Source organism: Augochlora pura, chromosome 8 (assembly GCF_028453695.1).
Source record: "Augochlora pura isolate Apur16 chromosome 8, APUR_v2.2.1, whole genome shotgun sequence".
Lineage (NCBI taxonomy): Eukaryota > Metazoa > Arthropoda > Insecta > Hymenoptera > Halictidae > Augochlora > Augochlora pura.
Window position 1 is genome coordinate 6,096,932 of NC_135779.1, and position 24,219 is coordinate 6,121,150.

Genomic DNA, 24,219 nt, shown 5'->3' on the forward strand with positions numbered 1-24,219 from the left:
ACCTGCGGGCCGGCCGGACTGACCGAGTGGTCTAAAAGCAAAAAGCTGCGGAACAGGAATCGGGGAGGCGAAGAATGAAGCCACCGGGAGAGACCGTTCGTTTCTCTCTCTCTCTCTCTCTCTCTCTCTCGTCTCTCAGATCAGGTCAACGAGTATGCTTAATGGTCGCCGCTGACTCACTCCGGATTCATAAATACGTACAATGCCGGGGCTTGTTCCTCGCGCGCGCTCGCGTCGCCTCGGAATCACCGCCGGAATGAGAACCGCTGGTATCGATGACTCCGAAAGCATCCGGCGTGTGTTCGGTCAGACGCAATTATTTGCATATTTATCGACAGCAAACACACGCGACCGATAAAACCGGCGATATTGGAGAATGTCGCCCGCTCGCGCTGGAAGACGGCTAATATCTGCTCCGATTTCGAAAGCGTCTACTCTTCTCCGAGCTCTCCGGCTCCATTGTCCTTGATTTTCGAGTTGTTTTCGTTGCAGCACTCGGCCTCGCTAATTTCTGATCGATATCTCGACGTCTGGCTATGCGAAAACAAGTTTTCGCGAATTTTTCCGATTTTATTGGATGCATTTTTTCGCGGGAATTTGTGGAAATTTCGGAATCGGCTTTTGGAATTATTAGGCTTGCACTTTTCGGCGACGAATTGAGGATTCTGCTTTTTGGTCTTTTGTTTTACGATCATTGATGTTATATAATATTTTTAAGGGAAATATTTGTATTTCTAAATTTTTTAATTTCTCTGATGTTAGCATTAATTATAGACAAAGAAGTCACTAACATAGTTAGGCTTTTATACCTTAATAACAGAAAGGAATATCAGCGATTTAAAACAGCAATAAAATCGAAGGCCATCGTCGCATTAAAATATTTTCAATCTACTGAGATAATCAAGAAAATAATAAAGCATCCGTGTATTTCGCACATCTCCCGTAATTAATGCAGAAAATTGTGTTGTCTTATATAACGATCCGCAGCTCAGTAATTATACGTTTTACTTCCTCTCTACGTTCAGTTTTCCTTGCCACCTAATTTATTCATTCTCTCATCGATGAGTCCGCCTCACAACAGCGCCTTGCATAACAGTTAATAAACAATCGTCCGAGAACCCCGCCAATTAGTACACTCTGTTCAAAGCGATTCTCTTGCAACGTATGCGAAACTCGACGATCTGCGTGTATGTCAAATAAAATTCATCTGAGAGCTCGATTTTTCGATTGGCGCTCTGAACAATTACAAGCAAACATTAAGAAACAATTGAGTTTCATTTCTGTTTCATTCAAAACTACTGTGTTCCACACACAATGCTACAAACCAAATATTACATAAAAATATACATTTCACAATAAAACTCAAACTCTCGTGTTTCACTTAAAAAACTTAGTTAAAAATAAAGGAAGTAAAAACTTAGTAAAAAGTTAAAAATAAAGGAAGCTATAAATAAATTAAACTCTTTAACTTAGTAAAAAGTTAAAAATAAAGGAAGCTATAAATAAATTAAACTCTGTGCTTCCACAAAAACTACATCGCTGAAAATCGAACCCAAAAAGGGACACCAAAGATCCCCTAATCTAACTCTATAAATGATAATGGAATTCGAATTGGATTCAGCAAATAAAAAAAAAGTGTTCTCTGTGAAGAATGATGTTCGCCAGCTCGACCCACTTTAAATTGCATTTTCGCAGTCGAGGAAGACTGTTTCTCCAGATCTGGTCCGCTTGTTTCTCGATGGATATCTCCGGTTGAGCGCCGCTGTTTCATTCTCTTATTACATCGTCGGCAACGCCGCCGCCGTCGGCGACGTCGTCGGCCGCGAATGAAACGTGTTTTAGCTTCGAGACTTTTTCGCTGCCCCTCTCTCTCTCACTCTCTCTTTCTCTCGCTCTCTCTCTCTCTCTCTCTCTTTGAGGAGCCACTCGAGCGAGGCGCGCGCGCGCGGCGTTTCATTAAGTTCCGCGGGTGTCGCCTCCCGCGCGTGTCATCGAGACAATATCGGGGGACAAAGGCGATCGGAGGCTCTCCTCTCCCCGGGGGCGCTCTCTTTGTAACCGGCAGCTTCTTGGGGCAACATGATCGAGCATGGTCCATCGAGGAGAACTTCTTTTCTTTTATGCTCTCTATCTCTCGTTGGCGAGTCGAACGACGTCTTCTTCGCTGCTACGGAACGTTGATAAATGCGCGGACCGGAAATCGCTGACCCGATTCGCGAGACGGTCGTTCAGCGACGTTGCAAAATAAAGGGAATGTTAGGGAGAAGAATGAATTTGGAAAATATTTTCTTTGTCGCTAATTGTACTTTTCGTCTTGCAATAATTAAATTAAATTATTATTAAAATTTATTTTATCAATAAATGTCCACCCGGGTTTACATAGAATACCGGAGGATATTAAATAATAATAATTGCAAAAATTAATAGTTGAAACCTATTGGAAATAGTAGCGATTTCTTCGAAATTTATATTTAAAAATAAGCTCCTTGCCCGCTGCCGATTAGGTTTCTCTCGTAGTGAACAAGATTTCATAGCTCGAAGGACATTCTCTAGTCTCCCAGGTCTCGAATCAATTTCAAATCCGATCACCGCGAAACTAGATTCCAGTAATTACCGGAAATCTGATTCGCTTCGACGGAATCCTGTCCGAAGGATTGCTGCATCCAGATCTCTCTCTCTCTCTCTCTCTCTCTCTCTCTCTCTCTCTCTTTCTCTATCACAACCCTATCTCTCCCTTCGACCTCTCCTCCCACGCAACAGTGCGTCCTTACGCGGCGGAAGGTGGCCGCGGCCGCGCCTCCATTTTTCCTCTCCATTTTTCAGAGGCGTCCGAGACGGCGGTTGTTTTATGCACGGCTCTCCCGGCGCAAACGTTACGAGAAAAATATGGCCCGGTCGCGGAACGCGGTCGCGCATCGGGGGATTTACGCCGGGTCTGGATTTTTTATTTCCCCGTAATATTTTTACGGCCGGGAGGGGGTGGAGGAGGAGGAGTAGGAGGAGATCCCTCCCCGCGGAATTTACGCGCCGCCCAGAGAGAATCAAGGGGATAATTAATGGCATTAATTGTCCCGCCGATCCGGATCCCCCCGGAAACGGGAGCTTGATTCGCCATTAGGGAACACGCCGGGTTAATCATACTTCGGTTTCGTATCGTTGAATTTTGATAATACGCGAAATGTGCTGTGGATACCGTTTTCCGTGAAATATAGATTTCCTGCTGTAGCTGCGGGACCGAGTGTGCTTGCTTCTCGATTCGCGCGCTATAATTAATTCGTTTTTGACGTTGTTGCAAAAGAGAGCAGTCACAAAAGAGAGCAGTAGCTATAGAGCGATCACAAAAGATAGCAGTTGCAGTAGAGAGCGATCGCAAAAGATAGCAGTCGCAGTAGAGCGATCACAAAAGATAGCATTCGCAGTAGAGAGCGATCATAAAAGATAGCATTCGCAGTAGAGAGCGATCATAAAAGATAGCAGTCGCTATAGAGCGATCACAAAAGAGAACAGTCGCTATAGAGCGATCACAAAATATAGCAGTCGCAGTAGAGCGATCACAACAGATAGCAGTCGCTATTGAGCGATCACAAAAGAGAGCAGTCGCTATAGAGCGATCACAAAAGAGAGCAGTCGCTATAGAGCGATCACAAAAGAGAGCAGTCGCTAGAGAGCGATCACAAAAGAGAGCAGTCGCTAGAGAGCGATCACAAAATATAGCAGTCGCAGTGAAGAGCGATCACAAAATATAGCAGTCGCAGTAGAGAGCGATCACAACAGATAGCAGTCGCAGTAGAGGTCGATCACAAACAATAGCAGTCGCTAAAGAGTGATCACAAATGATAGCAGTCGCAGTACAGAACGATCACAAAAGACATCGGTCGCAGTACAGGTCGATCACAAAAGACATCGGTCGCGGTACAGTGTGGTCGCGCTACAGAACGGTCGTCGTACATAGCGGTCGCAAAGAGGGCCGCAATTAGGGATTAACGAGCATTTAGCCCCGCTGGAAAGGCGAATAATGGAGATTCGATCCCCCAGCCGCAGCGAGCAGCGCGCGAAAGGCGGACTGCTACACACGGCCGAGGGGTGGCTTTATGGTTCCTCGTGCTTTGTGCCGGCGCGGAAACGCTGTCTGCTTCTGGGCGCACATTCCGCTCGCCGGGCATGCCTCCACCTCCTCCTCCTGCCCTTCCCTGTTTACCAACCGCGCGTATTTGTTTCCAGCTCCTCGTCGGAGGAAATTATACGTGATCGATCCGGGGTGCAGCGCCGGCCGCCGCGAATCGTCGTCGTGCTGACGTTGATCAAAAGTTGCAGCCGCTGCAGCGACGATATGCGGCCACGGTGGTGCAGCCGCGGACGCGACTCGCGGCGAATGTCACCGCGGCTTAAGGTCAATTTATACGAGAAACTCAGGCGTTGAATATTTCGGCTCTGCGAAGCGTTCCCGCTTGTTGTTCATTAATTTTTATTTTTTTATTTAGCTTTTTTAAATCGAGAATAGCTTCTCTGATTCGCCTTGTAATTTGTTCATACTTTAATGCCGGGTTTATGGGGTCGACAAGATGGCGGGACACTAATTTTCTGTTTCAGCATTGTTCAGACTATAAATGGTATAATATGAATATAATATAATTTATTTTTGTTACTTTCGTAATGTAAATTCGAATTTGTTTCTTTTATTTCCTGCAAGTCTGACGCAGGGGAATTGCATCGGACCGCGATTTAACGAGATTTTTAGCGGCCTCTCGGCGGCATCGTCCGGGTGCAAAGGGTTAAATGCGGCTATTTATACGTAGCGTCACGATTCGGTTTAGACACGGAACGCTTCGGACAAATGTCGCCGAACATTCCCGGCGGGAACGTTTTTGCCGAAGCGTTACGTGCAGCGGGACGCGTTTGTTCAAGCAAAATATACCTTAAAATATTCCGACCTGTAATTTGTTATAACGCACGGATAACCGGTCGAATCGGCTTGAACAAATCTCCCCGCTATTCTACCTTAATTAGTTTTCATAATAAATAGTTTTAATAATTACGTGGTAATTATTAAAACTTTTACCATTGCAAGAATTCCTTACAAGAAAACAGCATCGTCAAGATTAAAATAAAAACGAAATTATTCCAGTTCAATTAATATTTTCAATATTCGAAATTCGTTTGGACGATGCCCAAAAAAAAAATATCATCGATTATTAAAAACACGTCCGAACGTTTTTCGCCAGCGGCCGCGCATCGGAACAACGGTGAACCGTTTCTCGATAAATATTTTCCACATACGCCCGCATACTTTGCATATTTTTCGCGCGGAAATCTCGCCCGCCGTTTGCATATTCATCGCGCGCAAACACCCCGTCCTCCTGATAATAACAAATCAGGCACGTCGGAGCCTTGGAAAAATACCGGAAAAGACGCGTCGCGGAGGACTCGCGTAGAGACAAGAGCCGCAATCCTAAATGCGATTAAAACCCGGGCACGGCAGGGAACGGCGACGTCCTCGGAACGCGGCCCGCGTTTCGTCCTCCTTTCGTTCCGACTCTGTCCGCGCTCGATTTCACCTGAAACGGTGGTGCTCCGTCGGCGCCGCCGTTTCTAGGAAGGTCGAGTTTCCAACCGAGGAACCGAACGCTGACGATTCGTGAGATCAGTTCGATCACTCCGTTTCCGCGAAAATGGCCGAGAAAGCGCGAAACGAGCTTTCGTTTCAAGGCGGATACGAACACTGACCGTACACCTGTGCCGGGCACCTGGCCCGGCAGCCGCCGGAATGTGTTTAGGGGTTCAAGTTGACAACCAGCGGCCAGGTAATTGGGGAACGGAAAACAGTGTGGCGTCACCATGGCAACGCCCCAGCATCCCTCGGCCAGTGCGCCCCTCGCCGTCGAGGGCTGTACTCTCGCGGAAGCCGTGTGTCCAGGCCGCTCGGAGCAGGGCTCTGCCCTAACCGCGCGCGCTCTCGCTGCAACCCTCGCTCCGCTTTATCTTTGCACATTTTTCGCTCGTTCCGCGGAGCCACGGCTCGTAACACACCGCTCCCTCTCCCCCCGAAAACGTCTGGATGTCGTTATTCCATTAGATGTCTTCTGCCGGAGGACACCCGCCCTCGATCGCCCGAGATTATCCTTGGACTCGGCCTCGCTCGCGCGCCCTTTCCATTAACGTCGTCCCCCTTTTGTTCCTCGACTCTCGTCGTGACAAGCGTTTAGACGACTCCCGGAATTACCCGGCCGATGACTCGAATGTTTTTACAGGCTTCGAGTGGCCGAGGTGCAATGCGAGGAGGGATTTCTTCGGATTTTTGGCGATTTTTAGCGTTTTTTAGGGGGAAGGGAAATGGTGATTGCAGATTTTAGGTGATTTTTTGATTTTTAAGCGTTTTGTTAGGGGTGTTTATTGTTATGTCAATAGGGTTGACTGTTATGTTATAGGGGTGGTATATGATATTATTTAGATATAATATATGTAGTATAATAGGGATTAGCTTTATTTTGTGATTATGTTTCCTAGATAAATAATAGATAAATAGATAAATGTATAAACTAGAAAATAGATATAAACAAATAGGTAACGCAGTTGGATAAAATAAAATGGACTTTGACGTAATTACATTGCATAGATTATAATGTAATTCATTGCGCAGATTAAATCATTATAATTATGTGAATATATATAAATGGAGAAATGTGTATAAATAAAAAAATATATGTAACTATATAATCAAAGATAAATATAGAGAAATATATAAATATATCAATATACCTAAATATGAGTACACACAAAGCTATAAATATATAAACATAAACATTAAAAAATCGTCAAAGTGCCCCACCACTTAAAACAATGAAATCCACAAATTTCACCTCCCCTCCACAATAGTTCACCAAAACAACCCTAAAAACCTACTAACGATAAAACACCACGCAATCTGCAAAATCTCTCTTCCATAAAAAAAGCTCCTAATTTCAATAACTCACCCCATGCAGAATTGTAAACCATAGCCGACTAATTCGAGCCAGCAACTCGAAGCCTCGTACTCGCAGAACAATTCCGTGGATCCGATGCCGTCGCGTCGAAGGTGGTTCGTCTGGCTCCGTTCGGCGCCGATTATGGAAGCTCTCGTGCCACGGTTCAAGATCCGTCGAACAATAACGTTTGTCCATTGTTGCGCCGGTGGCATATGCCTGTTGCGTCAAAGCGTTTCCCGATGCCCGAGAACGGCTCTCATGCCTCGCCGGACCGGCGACATATTGCCGGCGGTGTGCTCGAGCGACGTTCGGGTTCATATGCCCGGCTCTCCCGGCGATATCGAAGCCGCAGAGCCTGGTTAAGCGTCGCGTCACCGCCCTGTGTCCCATCCCCCTATCGTTCTAACAACAATAATTAATCTCCGGCGTACGCGGGACGGACGACAAAGCACCACCCGGTAGCCTCTGGTTCTCCGCGCGCGCACGGAAATCGTCTCGTCGCTCGCCCCGTTAGTCGGAACGACGAAAAATTTTCGCGGAGGCCACGCCCGCGGTCCGATCGAGTTCCTTGGTCGATCGCGCGGGATTTCGATTGCCGGCACGCCCTCTCCGCTTGTTCTTTTTTCTTCTTCCTCGTTTAATCAACGGTACTCTCGTCCCGTTCCGCTTTCGAATACGGCCGCGTACCTGGCTCGCGACGAAGCTTCGGGTCGGGCGACGCTTCCGCACGGACCGCTCGCAAATTGTCCTCTTGCCGGCGTCCTTTCTTTTTTTTTTTTTTTTTTTTTTTTTTCGTGACGGTGACTCGTCATTTTCTGCGGCTCTTGCAGAGACGTGTAAAAGTTGAGTCTCGGGGAAAATGCATAATGTGGTGCATTGACGTTTCGCTGTGCATTTTGTGCATTTCGAGAATTTATATAGAATATTTAATGAGCAAGATGATATACAAGAGACAAAATTTTCAGAATAGTTAACGTAGCATTACAATTAGCTAATATGGTTAATTGCCACGTTTATAGCATTTTGTTACTAAGATTATTAATAGAGAAAATCATTTTCTATTTAAAACTAGTTTTATGAACTTTAGGAGAGGAATTAATTAAGGAATTAATAGAAGAGACATATAGCAGAAGAAACAGAAAGTTTTAACTCTTTGCAGTCCAGTGGCGTCGCTAAAAATGATCATGCTACGATTGAAAATGATTTTTGAAAAAATTGTTAAGAGCTATCGACTATTGCCTGAATCGCAAAAATCAATTTTAGATTTTATAAAATTCTCTAGATTATATAAAATAAAAATACTGTGATTCGGAACAAATATTTTGGATTTCCAAATGGATTTTAAAACGGCTCCGTCTGCAAAGGGTTAAAATTACTAGCACCCTCTTCGGGACATACTGAAATTATTAACACAGTACTGTGCATCTAATGCAATTATATTTCACCTTCACTCAGCATGAAAATCCTCGGCCTTAACAATTACCTTCGAAACTATTACTGGAACATCAAACAACGATAGGATCACTGCTCCCCACGCGTCCCATAAACATCCCCCTATTCACCGAAAAAATGGATTGGCCGAATCTAACTCCCTGTAACACATCCCTGCTATCCCTGCCACCCCTAAACCAGTATACCTCCCCTAAAAGCACTGGCTAATAGACGAAATACTGGAGTCAATGCCTCCTTCAACATCGCCGCGAGGGCGGCCAAAAGCGCGCCATTGACAACGTTTCGCGTCAGTTTAGAACTCTACCGTCTACAGTCTATACCTACCAACTATAATAATAACTTCTTTCATAACGCAACAATTATTTGAACAAGCGTCGCAGAGCCCGCTACTCGCCGAGAGAAAGTCTTTCATACAGTCTCGTAATAATACTATAGCGACGCGAAGCGCGTCCTCTCTGTCCGTCAGGAAAAAAAATTCCATGCATTTATAGCCGCGGCGGGAAGGAGCTTAGCCACCCTCATTAGCCACTATTATTTCCCGCGGAATCTAATTAGGTTGCACAAAGGATCGTAAAGCAACTGTTGCTGAAGCGGTTCCTGAACACGAGGATCTTTTTTTTCAATCGCGCGAATTAACAAATGGAAATTTGTTGGTCTATGTGCGCGCGTTGTTATGTGTATTTTTTACGGGGGTGTAGGATTTTGTTTTTATGAAACTTGTTGCTTCTTTAAATATTTATTTGTTTTTTTGGGATGTAGTGAACGTTCAAATAGGGTATATTTTAGTGAACGTTCAAATATGGTATATTTTAGTGAACGTTCAAATATGGTATATTTTAGTGAACGTTGAAGTATGATAGATTATAATTTATGCGGAAGTGTAATATGTTGTAGGTACTGCATATTATACTGTAAAATATTTTACTAAATATTAAAGTGTACAATATACCGTGCTGAATATTAGAGCACTTAATATATTACATTGAATGTTAAATTATTAAATATGTAATTCAGTACAATAATGTATAAAATATTATATCGAATATTAAAAGTATAATATATCATGCTGTACAATAAAATATGAAATTTTATACTGAATATTAAAAGTATAATATATTATATTGTATATTAATGTACCAATTAATTACACTGAATATCCAAGCACAATACAACAAATATAACATCAAAAGCGTACATATGGCGCGCTTCCGCCATTCGCCAATATCATCCCCTATCGCAGTTAGCAAAGCACAGTAGCACTGTCCCGCGCGCCGCACTCAACACATCGACAGAATTTGGCTCTGCAGAGCTTAGCCAAAAGCCCCCTCTTTACCCGGCCGTCGCATCTCCCAGAGGCAACCCCCGAAATTTCGCCCCGGGATCGCGTTCTAATGCGGATCTCTGGTTTGTTGACACGTCGAACGAAATCCTCGCGGACGCGTTCACGACGGCGGCTTTCCCCGGATCCATGGATCCTCGCGAGCCAGCCGGTATGCGGTCACCGGGCCCCCGGATTAAACGTATCGCCTCACAGCAACAACGACAACAACGACGACGACGACAGTGACGTCATGGTGGTCCATGGTCCCCCCTGATTAGCACAACGACTAGGAGGCTGTTGGCCAGCTTGCCGCGTAACAAGTAGCAACCGGTAGAGTTCGTTATCGGATCGATCGATCGACGCCGCGCTGCCATGTGACACGCGCGTCCGAGATCCCAAGGATTAAATTGCCGTGTGATTCGATAACGCGTTCAAGAACTCTCGAGGCGAACTATATCGGCGGCGGGGGGCCCCCGATCGATAACGTTGTTGGCCGGCTTGAATACCGCGGACACCCTTTGTTCTTCGCGGCTAAAGACGGGGACGACTTCACTTAGGCGTGTTCGCCATCTCGAAAAACACTTGGCTCGCTCTTTAATTCGCTGACTGCCGCCGGTCGTCGGCGCGGTTCATCGGAAATCTCTCTCTCGGCACGGAGATCATCTTCAGAATATTATGCTCTTTGGTCTCTTTGCTGTTCAGAGATTCTCTTACCTGCTAGTTTGCCCACTTTCTACGATGGATTACTCTGCCTAGAATTAATAGGGTTTCAAGTGGAATGTTTTGGAAGAATTAATTTCCTAATTCTTATTAATTATGTATAATATATTGTACTTTGAATGATAAGAAACGTTGGTACAAAGTACCTTAGAAGAATTAACGAGTCCACTATTCTGCGATACTGATTGCAAAGTCGCGCATACGCGAGCATTATCAGCTTATCCACACCGCTAATCTTTTTTATAAATTACAGCTACCTCGACGTTAACTCCGTGTAACTCAAAAGTGCCTTACCAGCTCGTTAACAAAGAATAATAACAACAATAATAATTCTAAAACCGAAGGTAGCAATTCGCTCGAGAAAAGGCAAAGAGAATTCTCAACTCCGGCGAGTAAATAGCGAGAGGATCGCGAGGAACAGAGTTCGATGGTCCATGCGGCTGATGGGCCAGCGACGAAACAAGTACAATTCGATCGATTCCAGGGAGCGGAGACTAGTCCGCTTGGCGCGTCGTTACTCGGGTTACAGTTCTGGATCCAGAAGAGACCGCGGAAACGACGCGCCGGTATTCCACGCGCGCGCTCGCCGTCTCGAGAGCGTCGAGAGTTTTCCACGAGGCTTCAATGCCATCGGCGACGACTCGGGCGGACTGTTGTTGGCACGGGACTCGCGCGGTGAAGGCATTCCTTGGCAAGCGTCGCCAAGATCGTCGCTCAAAATTATCTCGAAGAACGCTCCGATCGATCGAGCACGGCGATATCCATTTCGAACCGCTCCCCGTCGAGCGAACGAGCACCGCGGCGACGTCGAGCGAACCTAGAAACCGCTCCAGCGACGCTGATGACTTCCATCCAGCCCCAGCAGCGACCCTCTTCTCTCTATAGAGGAACGCGGCGTGTCGTTACTTTCGACGTTTGCTTGTTAGTTTATCCGAAAATCGATGGCGCAACGAGAGAATAAATATAGAAAGCCGAGAATCGTTCGTGGACCTATCGCGTAACAATACCGCGCCACGTGGTCCGAGATTTAAACCTTCGCGGTTGCGTTAGGCTTAGAAGGCACGGCGAGGAGTATGATTTCTAAATGGTGGGACTTCTTTTTTTTAATTTGATTTAGATTACTTGAATTAGTTTTTAAATGTTAACAGTTTACCGTACTATGACTAAAATACTTTTCTCTTTAATTTTATTATTATTCATAATTATTTATGGCAAATGGTTAAACGTAGAATGGTATCGATGGATCGTACGGTTGGACTGCGTGGATCGTTGTCGATCGCGAATGGTCGCAGATTCGCCGTGAGAAGGGGTGGGAGGGAGGAAAGGGATATGTGGCCCGACGCCGAAGCGGAATAATTGACGCGACAAAGAGCTTCCGGTATCTGGGAGGCCTATTCACACGCGTCAAAGCCCGTCGAGAGCCGGTTGCACCGATGTGCATCGTCTACCGGTATGCGCGGACAATGGCAATATTAACGCGACGATGGAGAGAGCGCGGTTCTCCATTGTTCTACACGACGATGCATCTTAACGTGACCCGCCCATTATCGCGTCGGGCCGCTGAAAAAACGCGGACAAATCGTCGCTGACGGGGCCACGCCTGCCTCGGCGAAATGGCAACCGAACGCGTCGCGTTCTTTAACCCTTACTTTACGCAGTATTAATAGCAGGGAAATACTTTTTTTTTTTAATTATTGGAAGCAATTTTTATTAATCAAATTTTATTAAGGTATATTATTAAAATTTTATTAGGATCTATTATTAAAATTTTATTAGGATCTATTATTAAAATTTTATTAGGATCTATTATTAAAATTTTATTAGGCTATATTATTCAAATTTTATTAGGCTATATTCAAATTTTAATAGACTTATTTAGGTCCATGGGTCAAGGTATGATTATAGTGATTGGAGATAAGGGTACAGTGGTCACTGAGTGCAAAAATAGATACAATAGTTATGTTTTTAAATTAGAAATTTTTTTAAAAAGGAAAAAACGAAATGGGAGTAGAACTTTTTTAATTTTTAATTTTAATTGTATGGCGCGTTTTATGCGAAGGCAGAAGAACGACGCTGTTAAAACTCTTCCAATAATTTCATGCATTTAAAGCAAAATAAGACGTTCCATATTATTGCTTCTTCTTTATTCTATAAGTTAAATAAATAAACCTATTGAATAATAAACGCTCTGAATAACATTAAAGAATATTTAGAACTCTTTCACTTTGCAAATACAGTTCCATTTAATTCCACATAAAAATGATCTATTTAAATTTCAAGAGATCTTACTTCATCATCCCCAATTACTATTAATAATACACCTAACTTCTGTAAAACATCCATTCAGCGTTCTGCGATCATTAGAGCGCGCAGAAGTTCGGCGAAGGCGGCGTCAGTTCTCTAGGAACCGCCTTGTCAGGTAGCATTCATCCCCGCCTAGGTCAACGGTCATAAAATTCATTATCAATTAACGGGGGAGGGGCAACGACGCGTACCACCCTTCCATTAATCATCCCGAATTAGCCGTTCGAGGAGCTATCGTGCGGCTAGGAGAGCCGCGGCAGTCGCGCCATCGAATCCACCCACCCCCGCAAGCGTCGTGCCAAGAATTCGGGGCTCGGGAAGATCCTCTCGAAAAGTGTCCCGGGGGGGATGCCCCCGATAATCGTCGCTCCCGACGGAACTGCCCTACCGCACGTTATCATCCGTTATTCCCTGCTAAGGGGGGGTTGCCACCCCCCGAAATTGCCGTTCGACAACGCCCTCTCGGCCCTCTCGGCCCTTTCTTCTTCTTCTTCTCCTCCTCCTCGCCGCCTCGAAAACGACACACGCGGGCGAAATCTCTTCCTTCGACGCTGACGGATGCTGATGCGCCGCTCTTTCGCCTCGGGCCGCGCATCCGATGTTTATCAAAATACGCCTGCAGTCGACGGGACCCCGGCCTCGAGACGTTCTTTCGACGGGTTTTGTATCGGGAACCGTCGCGCGAGAACGTTTCTCGAGGAGGCCGCTCGTGAGCGTCCTATCCGCTCGAGGGTTGAACGCGTTATTCAACGAGGGGCGCGCGGACGGTCTTCTCCGCCCGTTTGACAGCCACTTAGTGCCTTTCCATGGTACATACCTCGTTGTCTATTATTGTTGCTCAGCCACAGAGTTAGTGGTTTTTTTTGGGATAGAATTATTTTTTAACTCTGGCGTCGCGTTGACGATTGCAAATGCTCGGGAGGGGACTTGTTTGTCACTAGATTGAATTTCGTGCTGTTACGGGGGAAGTTAGGTTTTATTTATAATAATAGAGATCGAAAGAATTGAAAAACGTCGGCGAGTTGTTTTTAATAAAATTGTTTAGAAGAGAATGCACTTTTTACTTAGTTTCTATTTCTTGTGATCGAGGCAGACAGCTTTTATTTCTCACGAGAAGATTCAAAAATATTAATAGTAATAGAAATGATAATAATGACAATAATAGTGACAGTAATTTGTTAAATTTGTATATTTTTCAAACGCAAGATTTAATAGAATATCCTATATCAAATAGAATATCCTAGCGTTAAATCCAACAAAATCCAAGAAAAATTAAATCTCTAATTAATTTAATAATCACTAAACTGCCAATTTCTATACAAAATTAAACTCATCAGAGTTCACCATGAAAATCGTAACTCTGTTAAAAGTACCTCTCCTCCGTAAATAATTTTAAGTTCCAAAACAATTCTGAAATTCTCCAAATGTCTCCGCCAATTCGCGGGAAAATCGGCGGAAAATTCGCCGATTAAATTGTACAATTCATTCATCAATTCTCAACATCGTCGTACGATCCCGCACACGCATTACAATTCACAATATCGTTGCTTTCGCTAAAATCGTCGTCGTCGCCCCCCCCCCCGATTAGAACAACGCGGGTGATCGCTATTAGTCAGTCAGATAATACGGATAGATCGCCCGGCATCGGTGTCGGGTATCGCGTCGCCGTGGCAAATCCGTTCGGCACGAAACACGAGAGCCATTAAATATCTATGGGGCCACGGTGTGTCGGGTATTGATTTTATGGTGACATCGACATGGCCGTCTAACAATGAGTTAAGAGGCGGCCGACGGAGCTGGAAAGCAACGCCGGACGCGCTCGATACGGTTTTCCGCGAACCCGTTAACGAATGTAACCCTTTCGTTGAATCTTCTCTACGAAGGAATACAATAAGCTCGGCGACTAAGTGCAGAACATCCACCGTCGACGCCATCGTTCGCGGTGTTAACGCCGCGTTCCGCGCGCCGGTATTCGCCCCGACTGCGAAATTCCATAAAACATTACGGGGGGAAAAAGAGAAACGCGATTTTTCCGGAGTTCTCGGGGGAGAACCCGGACGATTCGATCGTCCGATAGCCGTGCAGAAGCTTCGGGTAACCTGTTCGATCCGATTCCGAATGGCAGTTTTCGCGACTGGAATTTCATTGCGCTTTTTTTCTCTCTCGAGATAACTCGTTCCGATGTTCATCGACGGGTTCTCGTCAGCGATTTTCGCTAACGCCTTACGGTGGAATTGGCCGGCGAACGTCGATGAACATTTCTCGCGGCTCTGCGTTACTCGGCAGGGTTGGTCTGTCGCGAGGGTGGTGACCGACGAGGGTGGTTTCATCCCTCGTCGGTACGGCAGGCGTCGATGTTGACTCCGTCTTCGCGGGGACCGTGAGTCGATAACTAGACGAGCTTCGCGTTACCAGCTGTGCTCTCTGCGTTATTGCAAATGGTAATTTTACGACCGAGTTTTTCGATCGGTCGATGTTAAGATAGATATTAACAACCAGATGATAATTATTAATATTATTCTTTATTAACGGGCTAGTAAGGCCCTTCTGTGTTAGAGTTGATGCACATGTACATAGTCCGGAATACATTCAAATAATACAAATAATATCTATAATTTAGTAATTATAATATTTATAATATAAATAATATTTAGGTCTACCAGAAAATTCTTTCTGATAATGTCACATCGAGTCTTAATAACTATATATAGAGACATATATTTTTCAGAAATGTTTTTTTACAAATTGTCATCACACTGAGGTCATAGGTAACGAAATTAAATTGTACAATAAATATTATTAAATATAAAAATTGACAAATCGATTATATTCTTTCACTTCGTAGACAGAACTTTTCGGTAGACCGAATATAATGGCGAACTTATTATATTTAATATTTATTGGCGAACTTATTATTTAATATTGACTGGCGAACAGCAGGTTCATTGTTGGTTCTCGTTTGTTTGTTACAGCGAAGAAACAAAATGGGGCGGCACTACGGACGAACAGTTTGGGCTCGGGCGCGAGGACACCGCCCCTCGAGAGGAAAAGCAAGTTCTCGGCCCTCGGTAGACTATTCAAGCCGTGGAAGTGGAAACGGAAAAAGAAATCGGACAAGTTCGAGGCCGCCTCCTTGTGTGAGTATATACAATATTTATATATATATATATATATATAATTTTAATCGCCTCTATTTTAACACTAAAATGGTCAAAATGACCGGTTTCTAATTTTACAATATTATAGAAACTTTAAGAGACCTTTCGATTCTAATAAATTATATTATTCTAGAAAGCTTTATAATTAACCCTTTGCACACCGAATTTTATTTCAATCTCGTTAGCAGTAGCTTCCAATGCTTTTAAGTATTTTATTTGATATTTGGATGTGAAATAATATCGAGTATCCTATCGTTAACCCTTTGCACTCGAGTTGGTGACTCCAAGGCACCGCTAAAATTAAACGTCCCAAGATAATTTTTATAACGACGCTTTTTGAGTGCAAAGGGTTAAAAGCACCGTGGAGCTTTGTACCGATTATAAACGGCGACGTTTTCTCTCGCGATTGCAGCGCTCGAGAGGAAGATCTCGGTACGAGCCAGCAGGGACGAGTTGGTACAGAAAGGGATACTGCTGCCAGTGATAAGGTCCACGTCGTTTCCGGAAAACGGTGAGTGCGCTACACTCTTTGCCTCTTATCCGACGGTGCCTGCCACCTCGTGTGACCCGCCAACGATAAGCACCTGCGAAGTCGAGTCGCGGATAAAATAGAGATCCCGTGCTCGGTGAACGACCGCGGAGAGATTCGATCGATCTGCCAGGGAACGTCTTTGGTAGAATGCCGACAGATAATTAGGGTCGGTAATTGAAGAAACATTTAGGGTGCGAATTAATTCGTGGTCCTCTAAATTAATTAGATTATAGGTTTATTTTAAATCTTTTGATATTGAATATAAAGGTTTTGATATTAAATATAAAAGGTTTTGATATTAAATGTAAAGGTTTTGATATTGCATATGAAAGGTTTTGATATTGAATATAAAAGGTTTTGATATTAAATGTAAAGGTTTTGATATTGCATATAAAAGGTTTTGATATCGAATATAAAAGGTTTTGATATCGAATATAAAAGGTTTTGATATCGAATATAAAAAGTAAAATAGAACAATAATTGGTAGAATGGTAACTGGGATACGTAGAAATATTTTCAACGCCTAAAATAATCCGCTTTCTACAACTTTCTTCCCTTTCGTCGAACGACGCGGGCCTTCTAATTATTCGGGAGCTTAGGTTATAATCAACAATTTCCACACACCTTTGCTTGAAGCTTTTGGGACCGTTTCTGCCGGGAGCGGAGCGAACGATGAGCCGTTCAGGGGTAACTCGAAACTGTCTTTTATACTCGAAACTTATAGATGTTGCAACATTTTTTTGCTCCTGACGAGCCTCTCTCTACACTTGTTTTTCTTACAAACACACACACACACACACACGCACGTATATATATATAGACGTTTCTCCACACTAAAAATTGATCTTCACGGACACCCGCTGCTTATAGACTGCGCGCATTGTGCAGTCGCAAATAGTTGCAATTACTCTAGCGCACTTCCAACCAACAGTGAACGTTTTATTCCGTTTTGTTGATGGTACATCCGCAGTCTAGAGTTCGTCCACACCTAATTTTCACTAAATCACACTGCAGTCCACGTACACAAAAATCACGAGAAAAAGACAGAGATAGTTGACACACGTTTTAACACTTTTACCAAGTTGATCATTACGACCGATTCCACGCCTTTCTTTTAGGATTTTTTAGATTATAAAAACTTTTATATATGAAATTATTAAGTGAATTATATTATATTACGAAATTATAAATTATAATAGAAATGGCAGAAGGTCTAGATAAATTATAATACAATTGGCAGTAGGTCTAAATAAATTATAGTAAAAATGGCAAAAAAGTCTAAATAAATTATAATTGTAATGGCAGAAAGTCTAAATAAATTATAATAAAAATGGCAAAATGAATAAATCCAGTCTTGCCATTTTTCTAAAACAAAACTCTTAGCCATTTTTCGAGCTCGGTAGATTTAGTGTTAATAATCGACACGTTCTCACTGTTAAGCTATCTCTTTCACCGCCTCTCACTGTTACAATTTCACGACACTATAACATAGTAATAACACGACAATTTCTACGATATTAACACAGTAATTTCGAGCCGTTCTTTATTACGCAACGAGCTTCTATTGCACTGTTTCATCCCCCTCATTCGCTTAGATAAAAGGAGAGCCACGAAGGGTAGGTTCAACATACCAGTTGCTTTTCTAAGCGAAGGAGAACAGCGCCTTATCATTCGAAACTGTCGAGGAGCCATAATTTTCGAGTCGTTCGAGGTGTCATTCGACTGTCTTCAACGTTGGAGGGGTGTCATTCGACTGTGTTTGATTTTTGAGGTGTCATTCGACTGTCGTCGACGTTCGAGGCGCTATTCGACTGTCATCGACATTCTAGGTGTCATTCGACACTCTTCGCTATTCGAAAGGTGTCATCCTACTGTCTCCAACCTTCTAGGCGCCATTCGACAATCTTCAACATTCGAACATCCAACTAAAATATCACCAAAGGCTCAAAAGTTCATCAAAAGTATCAAATCCAGCGTCGGCAGACTTCCATCATGGTTTTTCCAAGCCGTCGACGAATTCCCGGCCCCCTCTCGGATATACAAATTTCCGTGCACGCGTGGAAACGGTCCAACCCCGGCTGATCAGGAAATAAGGGGCGACGGGTCTCCGAATTGAAACGAAGAGCAAGAGCAAAGGGGCGCGGCGACGGCGACGCTTTGAACATCGAAGAATGTAATTGGGTTTCGTCGGCGATTAGCGAGCCAGACGCGGGCTTGATTTCCGGGCGCAGATCCGTGGGCGAAAAGCGGACTCTCGCGATGCGTCGCTGGTCCTTAACCCTTTCGTTGCGAAGCGCTTGCGAGAAAATAGCTGTGAACGCAGCACGCGTTAGTAAATAGTTGACACTGAGGTACGGAATGCTACGAAGTGGAAGTCGTTTCTCTGATTTTAGAGAAATTTTACAATAATATTTATTACGTTTAGTAATATTTGTATTATATTTAGTAATATCATTTCACTTTCTGAAATATAAAAATTTATAATGGTAATTTATTTTTTGAAATATTGTATTTTGATGCTCATAAGCTTGCTAGATACTTGACTGCAATTTACCATATATATTCGTACAATTTATTAATAAAATCTTAATTACGCTAATTTTTCTCTCATTTGTACAATCATGACTGCTTGAGATAGACGAGGACAAATGAAGGTCAAGACGATGTTCTGATTCGCAAAATGTCATCTACCAGAACCATCGACCATTAAAATATTCAATTTTTAATAAAAATACGACCGTCAAGTATCTCGTGTAAAATATGAGATAAAAGCATATAATATAGTACGAACGTATATTGTACGCTTTTCGTACCTCGGCGCCCGCTTTTCCAGAGCTATTTTATTACCAGCTCTTCTTATATGAATAAATTCCATTCTTTTAAAGGGTATATATACGTCAGTCGGAGCGAAAGGGTTAACGGAATAAAACACTAAAAATGCGTCGGAACTTTCTCTGTTCTGTCGGAGGCTTGCGGTAGAGATAAAAACGTAATTCTTACTAAACCGGAGACGCGTTTATGCGGTCATAGCGTGAGCAACCGGCGCAAACAATTCGATTCGACGTTTCAGCCATTCACAGACATCTACAGTCCTCGCCGTAGAACAATCCGCGGCGTAACAATCGGACGCAATTGTTTTACCGTGAGACGATAACGGGGCCGTCGCTGTTACCGACGTGACGGAACAGCGTACTGCGGATGTTTATGCGTATTCCGGTGCTCTCGAGGGTGGAGTTTCTCTCTCGTCGCATCTCCGACGAGAGAAGAGAGACCCCGAAAGCCACGGTACGATACCGGTTGCAGCTCGAATCACGCTACGACCGCATAAAATCCTCTAAAATCTAACATGGCGAGGCATGACGAAAGGAAGAACCATCGCGTTCTTCGCGGAGTGGGGGTACAGTTGATAAAAATTTATTAAAAACTCCTCTCAGTGCCAGGGTATTAATACTTACCGTCCACGGGACGATCGATGTACTTACTCTTTTAACAATCTGCGCAGACGCGGGCACACATTAATACAAAGAACGGGGGCTGAATCGGAAGCTACTCTGTCTCTCTCTCTCTCTCTCTCTCTCTCTCTCTCTCTCCTCTTTCTCTCTCTCTACCCTTGGTGCTGCTCGAGAAATTTTCTAATGGGCTTCTTCGAACTCTTCGCAATCGGGCGGCCCGGAAAGTTTGGACAATCCTCTTTTTTGAAAACGCGTTGGAGAATGACGTTCGCCGATCAATCATCGACGCAGCGGCAACGTCGTCCGAGAATAGAACGAACTTTCCGGCAAGCTCACCGTAAAATCCCTGTTCCCTCTTAACGCTGAACGACGAGATCTGGAAAGGCTAATCCATTATGCTATTTACCTCTGCGTACTAAACAAATGATCTATGATAACACGAGTGGAACGCGCAAGAGCCGTTTCACGCGAGGCTGAGTGGCTGTTAAGGGAGAGAAAGTATCGCGTCGCTGTATTACATGGCGGTACTGCATCGTCGTATTACATGGTGGTGTTGCATCGTTGTATTACACGGTAGTGTTGCATCGCTGTATTGCATCGCCTCTCGTTGCATTACACGCGCGACAACGGCGGTCGATTCGCGACACGGCCTCGCGTGAAACGGACTCGAGCGCGGCGATTCGGCTCTTATTAGCCCCTTGAATGCCACGACAATTTTATAGGGATTATCCATGGCGCCACGATGAATTTTCTATTACGCGATACATATGGGCGCGCTGGTTCATATGTATGTGGTCCCATAGCTGTGTGGTCCCACATGTATATGGTTCCATATGTATGTGGTCCCACATGTATATGGTTCCACCTGTATGTGGTCCCATATGGATATGTTCACATATGTATGTGGTCCCACAGCTATGTAGTCCCATATGTATGTGGTCCCATAGCTATGTAGTCCCATATGTATATGGTCCCATATGCATATGTTTCCATACGTATGTGGTCCCATAGCTATGTAGTCCCATATGTGTGTATTCCCATACGTATATAACCCCATACACCGATAGCCCCCATGGCGTCACTGCCAACTCGAGCGCCGCTCACCAACCACCCCCGTGGCGTTCAACGTGTTAATCAGCGCCGTCGAAGCTTCGTTAACGGGTTGGGTAAAAAAAATTTCACCGGGTGCTCGTAGATAGCCGACATATAGAACACACACGGTCGAGCGTAGAACGTGGAATGCAATTACGGAAGCGGGCCCCCGAAAGTGTTCCTCTTTCCGGCGGCGCGTGGAACGCAGCTCATTGATTAATAGCTGGCGCGCACCAGCGGATCTTCCGTCAAAGAACTTCGGTCTGTATCCAGGGTTCCCGAAACTGTTCGGCAGCTTCTACCTCCCCCCCATTATTCATACACGCCGGTTTTGCGTTCGGCTAGGGACGTGGGTGTCGGGGGTTGGTTCTCGCTCCGACACCTTTGATTAATTGTTCGCTGGCGGAACGTGCGGGAAGCGAGAGAGTGAGAGAGAGAGAGAGAGAGAGAGAGTGAGAGATAGAAAGAGTGAGAGATAGAGAGAGAGAGAGAGAGTGAGAAATAAAGAGAGTAAAAGAGAAAGAAAGGGTGAAAGAGAAAAAGGATGAGAATTGACAGAGTGAAAGAAAAAAGGATAACAGGGTGAAAGGAAAAAAGAGTAACAGAGCGAGAGTCTAGCGAAAGGGTACGTGAATAACCCCTTGCACTACGATTCCTTCCACGCTGCGTGGACCACCACTTACGCGTCCTTAATATTTTCAACCCTTTGCCGTACCATTTTCTTTACTATTACTATGACTAATCATCTTTTCGATCGCGCTAATTTCTTCGATGAAAAAGGAATTTTATATTTATCATTCGCTCACATCTGCTCCAATATTTAAATATTGCTAACAACAGAGTAATATTTAATTCTCACTCAACCCTTTGCAGTCGGAGCCATTTTAAGCAGAAATCCAAGATATTTTGTTCAGACTTGTAGCGTTGCCATTTTATATAACCTGGAGCATTTTATATACTATGGAATTGCATTTTGTGACTCGTGCAACAGTTGACTGCTCTTAACAATTTTTTAAATACAAAGAAATATGATAAAAATTATATTGAAACGTGGCACGATCAATTTTAGCCTTAGAATCGCTATTCGACCGCAAAGGGTTAAAGGAGCAGATGAACATTGATACCTGACGATTTATTACTAAAAATCTCTATCGCGAGTCTGACTCGTTAATGTACGGCAAGGGGTTAATAACAGGACCAGACAATTTTTGTCTCCCTTTATCGTCTTTATGTGCCTTTGTTTCTAGACTCTGATAACAGAAGAATTCGTTTCCATTTAGATACAGAGGAAATGAATAACATAAATTTATATATCAATATAATAAATTCTTCCATGAAATCTGTATCACGGGTCCGACTCGTCGCTATAGTGCAAGGGGATGGTGCGCGTGCGAGTGGCGTCGAGGGTGCGGCCCGTACGAGTCGAGTCTCCAGGTATATCTCGTCAGGTTCCACGTTCACGTCGCAAGTCACAGTTACAGAAAGTAAAAAAAAAAAACAGACACACGAAAAAAAAAAAACGCCACTCGAAAGATCCGCGCGGAGAGAACGGCGGGGATTACGCGGGGGATCCGTCGCCGAGGCAGAGAGACACACGCCACAGCCAGCCGATTATCCGGCCGGGGACTCGCAAAACAATGTAGAGACACACGCTGCTCTCTCTCTCCGCCGGACAGTAGAACACAAGTCCCGGACATCTGTCTACGTGGATTAATGCCCGAGCTGACCCGCGTTGGCCGGTTTCAGAGACACCCGGCGACTCGACGGACGGCCAAAAACCGCCGACGCCGCAACAGCAGACCCAACACCAACACCACCAGCAGCAGCAGCAGCAGCAACAACAGCAACAACAACAACAACAGCAGCAGCAACAACAACAGCCGGCCGGCGGAGGGGTTGGAGGCGGCGGGTGCAACCCCGCGGCAACACCCACGTCCGCCGGCACGGTGCAGCAATCGCAACAATCCCAGCAAGCACCGTCCGCCACGCCGACACCGACCACGGCGAATCAGCATTCGACGGGACCGGCCAGCAATCAACCGTCGCCGCATCTATCGCCCCTTTATCCAGGGATACCGCAACAACCCGCCCAACCCAACGGCAGCACGCAAGGTAAGATCCTAAGATACAGACTGTACAACGCGTAGACTCTGCTGCGATAAGGCCGCAGCATGAGAGTAGGCGATTGGCACGAGGACTTTCGTCGCGCCAGGTAGTCGCTGGGTTAGGGGTAGGTGATTTGGGCGAGATGTGTTCCGTAGGTCCTGCGAGCTGATAGAGGCACTTCGCCTGGCTTCTTTAGTCGGCGTCTTCTCTTGATCGATTATCTGTTTTTGGATGGCAGGTGCTGTTGAGGTTGGAGATGACGCGTTGTTTGGAGGACGACGGAATTTAATGCGCTCGCTACCAGTGTTGCGATATTTAGGATTTTGTAGATTGTATAAGGAATGACATGTTGATCTTGTAATTGTAGTTATTTAAAGGTGCGATACTTGGCGTTGTATTTGGGGAATTTATGATTTCTTTTTGACGATATTTCTTTCATATTTTATATAGTATTTTTCATATTATTGTATGTTATATTTTTCCATTTCATAATTTTGTATGTTACATTTTTCTATTTCATATTTTTGTATTTTATATATTTTCTGTTTCATATTTTTACATTTCATATTTCTATATTTTACATTTTCAGATTTCATACTTTTATCTTGAATATTTCTCCATACCCAACACCATAAATACAATAAACTTCCCCGTAAACGCTGGTAGCGAACGCGTTAACCTCCCCGACTTCGTTCGAGATAAAAGCGCAGCATCTGGCGGACAGCGACGTTGGCTGGAAGCAGTCGAACTCGCTATTACCTCCGAGAGATATTAGATAGGGGTTACGTTGGAACGATTTCAAGGTTCGTCGATCACGATTAGTCTAAATCGTGTGGTCATTGTGCGGCGCCGGTCGCGGCGCGGCCTTTTATTTCGCGACGGCCGGTTTAACCCCTCGCAATAATGTACGTTCTCCAGGGTCGTTCCGACCCAGTTTCTCTTCTCTTGGCCGTTGACATATTTATTCATTTATTCATCCGTTCATATAATCGTGCGCACGTGAATGTAATTCCCTCATACATATGTAACTCCTGCACGAAGCCAGAGGCACACACGAGCACATTCGTCCGAGCAAAACTTTGTAAATGACACACGCGCGTTTTGTGCTCTCTCGTCCGGA

The 24,219-nt window shown here is 44.4% G+C and overlaps 1 protein-coding gene across 7 annotated transcripts in view; it reads left to right on the forward strand.

The window, feature by feature from the left end:
- LOC144474182 (phosphatase and actin regulator 2) overlaps positions 1-24,219 on the forward strand; it is a 346,798-nt gene that overhangs the window by 108,447 nt on the left and 214,132 nt on the right. For 6 of the 7 annotated variants that reach the window (XM_078188823.1, XM_078188822.1, XM_078188821.1 and 3 more), the window contains exons 3-5: positions 15,732-15,896; positions 16,330-16,428; positions 22,740-23,105. In XM_078188823.1, the coding sequence (XP_078044949.1) occupies positions 15,732-15,896; positions 16,330-16,428; positions 22,740-23,105 (630 nt within the window). The remainder of the gene's footprint in view (positions 1-15,731; positions 15,897-16,329; positions 16,429-22,739; positions 23,106-24,219) is intronic. The other variant, XM_078188824.1, reaches the window with a different exon arrangement.